The 11,185-nt window shown below is 38.2% G+C and overlaps 1 protein-coding gene across 3 annotated transcripts; it reads right to left on the bottom strand.

Annotated features, from left to right (window-relative positions):
- Positions 1 to 820: 820 nt before the first annotated feature.
- lamp2 (lysosomal-associated membrane protein 2) lies at positions 821 to 11,169 on the bottom strand. Of its 3 annotated transcripts, none has more exons than XM_079352587.1 (9): positions 10,962 to 11,169; positions 9,236 to 9,351; positions 8,378 to 8,585; positions 8,125 to 8,286; positions 7,803 to 8,038; positions 7,588 to 7,707; positions 6,845 to 6,899; positions 6,584 to 6,754; positions 821 to 2,122 (listed from the first exon to the last, which is right to left on the bottom strand). In XM_079352587.1, the coding sequence occupies exons 1-9, from the start codon at positions 11,005 to 11,007 to the stop codon at positions 1,980 to 1,982; spliced, it is 1,257 nt and encodes a 418-aa protein (XP_079208713.1). In that variant the 5' UTR covers positions 11,008 to 11,169; the 3' UTR covers positions 821 to 1,979. The 3 variants fall into 3 exon arrangements, with proteins under 3 accessions (XP_079208713.1, XP_079208712.1, XP_079208714.1); XM_079352586.1 differs by lacking the exon at positions 821 to 2,122 and adding an exon at positions 2,937 to 3,189; XM_079352588.1 differs by lacking the exon at positions 821 to 2,122 and adding an exon at positions 3,388 to 6,320.
- Positions 11,170 to 11,185: the final 16 nt, after the last annotated feature.

Below are 11,185 nucleotides of genomic sequence, written 5' to 3' on the forward strand. Positions count from 1 at the left end.
ATTTATATAAATAAATAAAATAAAAGCTTAAAAAATCGCCTAGCCTTTGAGATATTTAATTTATAGAGTAACGAGTAAAGAGCCATAGTGCCATCATGGTCTTAGTTAAAGACTATCTTAATACTGTAGGCAGGGAGAGTTCCTCAAAACAGGTTTTTGATGCCAAACCCAGTTGGGTTGAGGAAAGATCGTCGTTCTGGTGAAAATTACAGTCAGGTCTCCCAGGAATAAAGAATACAAACCCACGTCTTAATTGCTTCTTCAGCACCATTTGGTCAATTTACCATAATATTTCAACAACAGAAAAATAGTCCAAGCTTTTACTTATGGTAGGCTTCTTCAATCTATTAAATTAATATTATTTGGAACTGGCATATAAACAAGGCTGTGCTGAATTATAGACAACCAGGCTTGAAAACAGGACTGAATTGGTATGGGCCTTTTACCAAAGTTTTACAGTAAATGTCAGTTTATTCTCGCATTGGATGGTCATTTTGAGGATCAATGGACATTGAGATCTAAGTGTTTAAAAACATCTGTAGTTAAGCAGTAGTTGTTTCCTTATTATTTCAACAGTGAGACCTGTGAAACCCTAAATGACATGAAGTAGAGTCATGGAAATGCAAGTCTAATTGTTTACTCTTCAGCAACACGCCTACATCACACTGTATGACCTCTGGGGAAGTGACAGTAATAAATGAGTCATGCTTCTGTGTGCCAGGTTATGGTATCGTTTCGTCACAAGAGACTCACGAGCTCCTGCCCTGCCTACACAGTAAAAAAAAACAAAAAAAAAAAACCTTTAAAAGAACGACAGTGATACAAAACAAGAACGAAACTTTATTTAATTTGTTCCCCACTTGTGTTAAACAAGCTCATCATATTACGTTCTTCATCAGATGGAGACAAGCGTCAAGCAAGCAACTCAGAGGTGCACAAAAGAAAGGCACAAAGCTGTCAGGGGAGGGGGTGATCAAATGTACCAAATTGAGGATCATACACATGAAATGGTCATAATATTCATATTTGAACTATTCATGCTGCTGATATTATAAAAATCAAATGGAGGATACTTTAGGGATCATACTTGCATTTTTTTTTTTTGGTAAAATCAAATGAAGATCTTCCGATATATGAAAGTTAAGGTTAGATGACAAAATATCCACTTGTTTAACTTTGGTTCACATGGGAGCCTAATATTATTTATTCAGGAAATACTGATCTTTGAATGATAGGTATACATTTAAATTAAGTACGTTTTTAGGATTAACATGAGCGAAAAACTCCCGACATAACACATTCACACATACAAAAAAGAAAACAAGAAAACAACTGGTGCCATTGCTGGTAAAGTGTTGTGATAAGTTTGCGTCCCTTTCATCAAGCTACAATTATGTGACTAAATGTGCAACACTTTCATTAAACTGTTAAATTATGTCAAGTGATGTTTAAATAAACATGAAAAAACCATCGAAGTCCGCAGCGGGATATGAATGACAAGTGTTTCTATTAGCTTGCTCGTACATTCACGTCATCAAAAATTTATGTAATTAATTCTATACAAGAGATTAATTTACATGTATACTACTGTACAGCACAGAAATCGAGAGGAAAAAGCCTCTCTGGGGCAGGGAGGAAGGAGGAGCTCTCTGGGGAGGAGGTGGATGGCTACCAACAGCCATAAATTTAAGTTTCAAAACATGCAATCTACAATCAAACGATGCAATATTGATCATAAATGTTTTGGTACTTGTTTCAGTCATTGGCATCAAAGCAAAGGGGAAAGGACACCAGTGGGGTTGTTGCTGGGATTTTAAGCTGTTTAGGAGAAAACGGTTATGTTGTGGGAAACGGAAAAAAGCAGGAATTTGGGATTTTTTTTCTGGATGCACTGACGGGCAGCGGAGTGACTTGTTGGGTGTTTTTAAAAGAGCTGTTAGGGTTGAGGGTTTGCGAGAGGCAGAAGCAGCCGGGTTGAATTATACCGACTGGTAGCCAGTGCGACTCTTCCTCCGGCCAATCAGGTAAGAGATAAGCACAAGGACGATTAGGAAGCTGAGTGCCACACCCACTGCGATGGGCACCAAAAAGCTCAAATCAGAGTCCAGGAAGCATTCCTCAGCTGACAGACAGAAAGATAGAGAGGAGACAGATGGCAGGTTAGTGGTTAAGTAAGCAGAAAAATAAAAGAATTGAAGACATTTACAGTCCACAAAGGGTTAGAGAAAGTAGCAGGAGAGGAGAGCAAAACCTACAAATAAGTGCAATCAATGAGCACAAATTTACTGTTGACAACAGAAGTTGTTAGATTCTCCCCCCCAAAAAAAGAAAAGAAAAAGAAATCACGTGCTTAGTTTGTAATGATTATTTTCCTATCAGACAAAATGTGAAAATTGAAATAGTTAAACATGATGTTGAACAATTTGGGGCACTGCATCATTCTGAGCACATTTAGTGGCAGATGAAAAATGCAGCACTCTCGTCTGACAGTCAATCCAACATAAAAAAAATACTCAGCATGGGTTACATTAGCTGAGTGTTAAGCCTGAAACGGGTAAAAACAGCAAGCCTGGCTTTGTCTGACAATACAAACAATGCAAATCATAAGATATTTCCCAGTAATCATCCTGTGAGTAACTTTAACAGAAATCATTTGGAAGTTGTGTCATCATTATCGGGAGACTCCAACTCACAGCTCCCTGCCAAAATAGTCCAAGAAGTTTCATATGTATTCTTCAATTAGCCCACGCATTAATTAGTGAAAAACAAGACGTTCTGAGGCTATGCTAGGCTAACTGCAGATTAATAGTTGCAGTACAGACGAGAGATTGGTATCAATCTTGCCACAAAACTCTTTGCGAGAAACCCATTTAGCAAGTTTTCCCAATTTGTGAACAGCATGAAACACTTCACAGAAAGATTAGTAAAACACACTCTTTGTTTTTTTTTTGTTTGAACAATTAGAAAAAGGCAGCAAAGCAAAAAGACAACTATTTAACAATCTATTCATTGGGTAGCAGAAAGCTTTTGATGTGGAGAAGATTGACTAGAAAGACTCGTAGCCGGTGGCCATGTTTCTCTTTCTCCCGATGAAATAGGCCATCAAAACGATAAGAATGAGAACAAGCAGGGCAACACCGACAGCTATGGGAACAATGAAGCTCTCTGCATCAGTCTGGCATTCCTCGGCTAGATGAGAATGAAGAGAGCAGAGAGGTGAATGTTTTACAGGCTGAACACGAGAATTGAAATTAAAAAAAGAAATGTATGGTTAATGTAAGAACCCCTGAAAGAAAGAATTAGAAGAACCCAGGTGTTTGTAGCATGGGCAGCAACATGAAGGAAGTTTGTAAAAAAAAAAAAAAAAAAAAAAAAAAGGATCAAACATTTACTCAAGTGTGCAGGGCAGAAACCCAGTTTATTTTCACGAGTCTTAAAATAGTAAAAAGCTCCACTTCAGTCTAACACTCAATTTGAAATCCAGTTTGTCATAATCTAACAGCATGAGGGAACAGAGACTGAATCATTTCTATCCACAAAACACACATGAATTGATCTGTCACAAGACAGTCTTGCAGCACTAATTCCCTTTGCTGAACGTGTATGTGCAATGCTCTTAAGTGTAGGGAAAGCCAAATCATTTCAACCTGAACAGTATTATCTGATTATTAGTACATTTGTGAATGAAAAAGATGCGTTTATAACGAAAGGCACAAATGTGGCAATGAGAAAGCTATTAGAGGATTTTTTTTTTTTTACTGATGGGGAGTTAATTTTCTGAAAACAAACATTTAAACCAGTGCTGCAAAACCATCTTTAGAATGCATTTGTACAAAGCTGAAATACTCAGAGCAGCAGAAATCAGAAGCAAAATCGAAGCTCATATTTGATTTACAGCCATTATTTATACACACATACAATTTCCTGGGCAAGCAATTTCCTTTTGAAGCAACTTAAAAAAGCAAACACTCTCATATCCAGCATTGTTTAATGCCTACATTGCTCCAGTCCCCAAGAGGTGAAACAAAGCTAACACTATGCTGCACTGTGCTCAAATAAGGCAACAACTGCAGCTATTACCACTTGTCACAATGGCTGTCTATCAAAGGAACACATTCAGGGACCTGACTCCATCCAAAACACAGCATTAATATAAACTGTGCTTATTTCTCTGATGTCAAAGCACCAGAAAACTTAATTTTATCTGCTCACTTCGACGGTCCAAAAGTTCAGATAAAGATTCCAGTTACCAATCCAAATGTATTATTTTAATCAAACAGCTGTCGGCCTATAACAATCACTCTTTATGGAGGAACTAGTTCTGTTGTGCAAAATGTGAAGCCTTGTTTTCTGTAGACTTCGGCTTATTCTGACAATTCTCTCCATGTGTAAAGAACAAAAGTCCATTTACTGACATTGAATTAAATCAAATGAATTCCCTATGCGTCACAGAGTTATATTCAGAAATACATTATTTCAGAAGTGAGTTAATGTGACATTACGTCCCATACTTCAGTATATTTGTCATCTTTTATAAAAAACCTTAAGACAGATACTGGATGGGCTGATACTGTTAACCAAGGTCAAATGGCTTTGGTTGTAAAAGTAATGTTTTTTTAGATTGAAAGCTTCGCATAAAGAATGGAAAGAGGTGAAAGAACGTAGCAGACATGTTTACTTCTGACAGAGTCTGTCTAGCTTTTGGTTCTGGACTTAGCGAACTACATCCTGGTTGTATCTCTATACTACTTGGTGTTTGAGTTTTCATTCATAATCATTCAATGCTAAAGAGTTACTTAAACAAACTGAAATTAAGTATTCAGGAGTTTTGGAGTGCACAGATGCAGCTGCAGCAGTAGAAGCGTATGCCTACACACACAGGTGAGATTATATGACAACAATCCTGACCAAGAGAAAATAATCGCAATAGCTCCTTAGTGCATTTGTATGAATGTATCCTCGTTTCAGAATTGCCTGTGCTGAAAGCGTCATTCGACACACAAAACGTCTCCCTTTTCTAAACGTAATGCCTTATTCTTACCGCAAATAACATAAGATTTTTCACTGACTGGACTGTGTGCAAATTTAAGAGGCTTTTTAAAAATGTCTAACAATATTAGACATTTTTACATGACACAGCAGAAAGAGCTGTGGTGTTATCAATAATGCTTAGAAGAACCATCACTGTAGATGTAGTTCTGTCAGTTTTTCAGGGCCTTAAAACTTCCTTTTCTTTATATCCACCTGGACTTTTAGTTACAGAAAAACGCCAAAATGTGCTGCATAAGGAAGGCCTGCTCATGTTAAAAAAACAGATACTTGTCACCACAGTTTTCATTTGATTTAAGTCATAGAATTAGGACAATTCCCAGTTGTTCCTGCTCTGCTAAGCATATTTTACAATTTTATAAAGGGAATCGACCCTCATCATAGTTCAACAGTTTCACTGATCAAAGGGGAAAAAAAGCTTGTTATCAATCTTCCTTTTATTTGATGAAGGAAAAAAAATGGGGAAATTGTTGTACTCATATGACTTAATGTGGATGTGCTTTGGGATAACAAAAAAAAAAAGTCAAACCATAAAGTAAAAACTAAAAATGTGCACAAAAATTAAATGACAAAACTTAAACATGAAGGGGAATGACTTCAGAGCAAGTGAAAGGATCTCTTCATGGGATAAGAATGTGTCAAATTAACATCCAGTTCTTTTTTTTTAAACATGAATCCAAGTATTTATATGTTCAGAATCACAACTTACATTTACGTTGTAGGGATCTTTCACTTGCTCCTTTACAAAAAAAATCACAACTAAAAGGAAAGACAGGACATCCTTAAAACAACAACAACAAAAAAAAGAATCACAAACATTTGGGGTAGACAAGTTTGGTCCTTGAGAAAAACACCTGACCCTGTTGTGTTAACATTAACTTTTGTCCTCTTATCAAAGTGTCTTTAAAGACCCTTTTGACTGCTATCAAAATGTTAAGTGCTTTGAATGTCTCATAAGGAACAATTATCTTAACACTTACAAATGGTTAAACATTGTTTTAATAAAAAAGGTATCTTGTGTTTTCTTAAATTCATTATTTTATTTTTTTTGCCAATTAAATAATTGCACATGAAACCCAAGGACCAGGCTTGGGAACCCCTTGATACGTCAGGATAGATTACAATCTGGATTTAAAGGGTCTGATATCCAACATAAGTCTTTCTTCGACCAATCACGTAAGCGATCACAACAATGAGAATCAAGCCAGCCAGAGCAGCGCCAACAATGATTGGGATTAAGATGCTGGTGTCATCCATTGAACATTCATGGGCTGCAGATAAAAAGAGAGTGAGTCAACGGGTGGAATAGAGAGGCTCTCAAAGACAACGCTGAGTGTCTGCTGAGAGACTCAAGCAGCAGGTCAGCATTTCAGATGATTTGAGCTCCTAGAATGTGCTAAAATACGACACTGCACACCTTACATGTCTCTGTTCTCATCAAAACCCTCAGACGTCAGACACATAGGACAAAGGTTACACAGTTTGGTCAGGACCTAATGAGCAATGATTTAATGAACATTAAAGATGAACCTACCTGTACTGAAAACTCCCTTCCTGACTCCAAAGGGCTGCACTCGAAGGTCGAAGGTGAAGAGCGTGAGAGCGTCGGTGATGGTGTAGTTCTGTTCTTTGTTGCACATGTAGGAGGCACCGACAGCTGCCTCCCACAGACTCAGGTTGGTGTTCGCCTCGGAAAACACAGCACCTCGAGGAAAAAATACACAAATAATATGAACAATTTAATCTTGCCTTAATGTGCTCGGCGTACGAGAAATGACATGACTTTTCTTGTTACCAGAGCTGGTCTTTCCAGTGATGTTCAGAGCATGCAGGCGGAATTTCTTTGTGTCCTGTCAGAGAGAAAACTCAAGGTTGGACATTTCCATGATGGCTTTTTTTCCCCCCCATCTGTCAATTAACAAACTCTTTCCACTTTTGTAAAAGACTTCAGGAGATGAAATTCTAGGAATGGACATAAAAAATCTTCAGAAGTATTCACTAGAATTAATTCAGTATTAATGCAGCTGAAAAGGAGAATTGGATTGGGAAAAATCACATTTTTAAGACCAGAATAAAAAAAAACCCAAAAAAACCCCACCGGCTTTCCAAAAGGTCATTTACATTTTTTTTCTGGCCACTGGAGGTCGTACCTTAAGTTTCTGAGTCGAGGCCAAGAGGCTAAGAAAAGCCCTTATGAGTTGGTTGCAATATTCAACCTTCCCCACTAGATGTCGCTAAATCCTTCACACAGCCACTTAATGATGGCATTGATAATGTGCAGTGGCAAAAGACATGTTTAAACAGGTAGCTATTAGACATGTTGAATAACCAGCTTCTGCCATTTTATGCGTTTACTCCTGACTCAAACACATCCCCTTGTGTTCAGTACAGACACATTTATAAAAAATTACCTTTAAAAAGCAGAAATATATTTGATGTCTTAAAATGTCAAGCCTTTTATAATGACTTCTTTCATACAATCAAAAAAACAACAGTTTCACCAAGTGTGTAAAATATATATATATTGTTGAGACTTACGTTGGTGAAAGTGAGCATTATGGTCATTGTGTTAGTCACCAACACCAGCTCACTGCTGTTGGCTCCACACTTTCCGGAGATGATGGTCCCGTTGGGGTCAAAGTTCATTTCCTGATATTTCTACGCCAGAAGGAATACAAGGGAGAATCAGCAGAGGCTTTATCTTTATCGTGGTCTTGGAAAGAAGGAGCTTATTTAGTGTTTTTTGACAATACCTCTGCCTGCTTCAAACCGATCCGCAGGCCGAAGTCGGCTAACAGACAGGCCGTGCTGTTTTCATCAGGCTTGATGCTGTACTTCCCCACAGCGGGTGTGGGGAGGGTGGGGGTGGGGGTTGGGGTAGTAGTAGGAGCAGGGGGGGCCGTGGTTGCGTTTGTGACAGGAGCTTTCGTGGGGGTATGTGTTGGTGGGGGGGCAGTGGTTACTGGTACATCAGCAGAACATGAGGTAACTATGGAAGAAAAAAAAAGGAAGACATTAATACATGATTATAAAAACAGGGCGCTATTGTAATTGTGATTCAAAAGCTGCACTTACTCTTCTCACTCTTGCTGTTGTTGCTGACAAACGCCTGTATGAGCACGTTCCACAGAGTCTGATTGACCATATCTGATTCAAAGGTGTCTCTGCTTTTGCATGAGTAGCAGGTGTCCTTGACTACATCTGAAATGTCAGGCTTAACGGAAACAGAGATGGTTTCTGGAAGAAATAACAAAATATCAGAAATCAGTCATCAACATTTAAATCCATGTTGCTTTTCCCCGTTTAAACTGCACAGTGCACAAGTTACCATTTAACGCAGCATTGGGGAAGACGCTCTTGTCGCCGAGGTCGTAAGAAAAGGTGACAGAGTCCGCCTGGTACTTTTCTCCATCAATAGTGAAGTTCACACTCCAGCTGTGTCCTCCAAAATCCAGCTTCAGCAATGAACTTGTGAGATTACAGTCACTTCCATTTGTTGAGACTTTACTGGGAAGTTCAAACTCGACTGTAGTACTCTGAAAGACAGCAAAGTGTGACCTTTTTTTAGCACGATTATAAATGGTGGGGTTAAACCTTTAAAAAGCAACCTTGGTAGAGCTCGATGGCCTGGAAATAAACATCCAATTTAAAAAATAAACGCCAAACAATACGTTGTATTTCAGCACATTATGAACAAGCCGATCGTTTCTTAAAAATTATAGTTTATGACTTAAAAAAAGGTCACCTGTATAATATAAAATTAAGATTATTCTTGCAGAGCATAGTCTGGTACCAACACTACAAATCTATTTAAAGAAGTAAGAATCAGATAAAAAAAAAAAAAAAACAAGATTAGAATTATCTTTTAACAACTCTCTAGTGAAAATACAATTACAGGATATCTTCCAGGAAAAGTCATCGGCAGAAATGCTGAATGGCAAGAATATAATCATTTTCTTTGTTGTGGCTTCCCTCTTTTCCCCTTTCTATGATGACATCTTCTCCCACAGGAGTTGTATGATAGTCACGCTGTTGAGCTGGCCTGATAAGAGCAGAGCTGCTTTAATTTAAAACTAGGCAAAGGAATTTCATAAGGTTACCGTGTGACCTGATGTAATAAACACGACAAACAGAGCTGGTCTAAGTGGAACATCAGATATCGAATGCAGAAAAGATAAACACTCACCTTATTGCCAACTTCTTCATACGAGACGGAGAAGTTCACCATTAGATTGGCATATATACATAACTTGTCTTCACTGTCTCTGACCATCACCTCAACACCATGTGACGGCCGAAACACTGGAAAGGAAGGAAGTAACACATATTAAAACTGCACTACCAACAGCTCCACACTCTAAAATATATCTTGTACTAAGCAGTTAGGTTTGGGTATGCTTTCCATTTTAAAATATTGTCCAACATTTTAGCCGTGTAATTCAGTCTGCTCAACCTTTTAAACTTGGTTAAAGGATGCCTCATGATGCTTAATTATCTAAATACAGTAACATCATAACGTGTTTGAGCACATTTTTACATAAACAAGAGTTTTTCAGTCAACAATAAGATTTTAAACTTTAACAGACAGGGGGTCAAGGTTCATTCATATTTACAGCAGTCAATATGCACTGTCATCAACTGAACAGCTGCTTGCCCCAATCTCAGAGGAACATAAAAGGTATAAAAGCACCTGACTTAGCTCACATGATGGGGAACTTGATATGAACATAGTTTTCCCACACACAATAAAGAATTTGACTCAAAGTTACACCACACCCCTTGATAATGTTTGATATGTTTGAAATATAAAAGTCTCCCTTGCTGAGATTTCAGCAAATTGAAATCAAAGCTGTCAAATTGTTGGAAGAAACTGTGGTAAGGCCTAGTAAGACAGTCTCTGTGACTGAATGTAAACATATTATTTGTAATATAGATAAAGACCCAATATGGTCCTAGACCCTAATACTGTAGCTCAAAGATTGGTGTAACACCATCAAAGTTTAGCTATCACGTAATGTAAAATAAAGTTATAGCAAAAGAATTGATGTCAAGTGGATGTCTTCTGAATTATAAGTAATATAGTTAAAAAAAAAAGGGTCAGTCTTTTCTTGCTCATAACTTTGGAGTAATAGTTTTGGGGATAGCTTGTTAAACTCGTTTTTTCGCACAGCGAGATCTCGTTTATCACAAAACGTAATCTCGTTGTGGTTGTACTGTCACGTGCTGACTCACTGTAAACTGATTATATTTCTTTAAGGCAGAAAATGTAAAGATAAACGTATTTTATGTGTGGGTTTTATTAACTGTTTTCACTCTTTCCGTCCTGATGAGAGTAGCACATATGACTCAGCAGCAGCAGACGTGACACAGACAACCTGCGCTTTTATCCTCAACCGACTTTAACGTCAAAACATGTCAGTTATCGACTAGTGTGCTACCGGCTAAGTGAGCTACCGTTACCTGGCCAATGCGTTTCCATAGAGACACCTAGTCCAGTACTTACTTTAAGGCATTGTTAGTCTTAAAAACGCTGATATGCCATGATTAACTGAACTCAGACATGTGAGCTGTAAGCGACGTAACAAGGGCTCCACTTTAATGTTGTTGACGTAGGTAACAATTAGCAAGCAAGCTAGTTTCAAAACATCCCGACTATCCGGCCCGCTGCTGGGATAATAAAGGTTTAGTTTGAAGCTTGCGCAGCTCAAATTAATGTTGATACATCGATGAACAATTACAACTCGTAGATAATCTTACAATCTATTTAGCAAAGCTGCATTTAGCCTTCGTCCAAAAGTACCAGGCCCAGGGTTTCTCTTAAGTTTCATCACTTCCCAGCAACAGACCGCAATATTTTCTTTCCTTCTTTTTACAATCTAATCTAAAAGTAACAAACAAAAAAATGTACATACCAATGCTCGAGGCGAGAAATAAAACAATCGCTGCATATCGATACATGATCGCAACGCAGTAAGCGAGTGTGAGCACCCGGAGAGACGATGAAGAAAGCCCGGAGAGGAGTGCTCAGCCAGCGGTGTTTGAGAAGCTGCAGCCGCCGACTGTCTGGACCAGGAAATGGAAGTCACATGACGGGGACCAGTATCAAAGCAGAAAGAGGTGTGGACTTCAAATACAC

Source organism: Symphodus melops (genome assembly GCF_947650265.1).
Source record: "Symphodus melops genome assembly, chromosome: 9".
Lineage (NCBI taxonomy): Eukaryota > Metazoa > Chordata > Actinopteri > Labriformes > Labridae > Symphodus > Symphodus melops.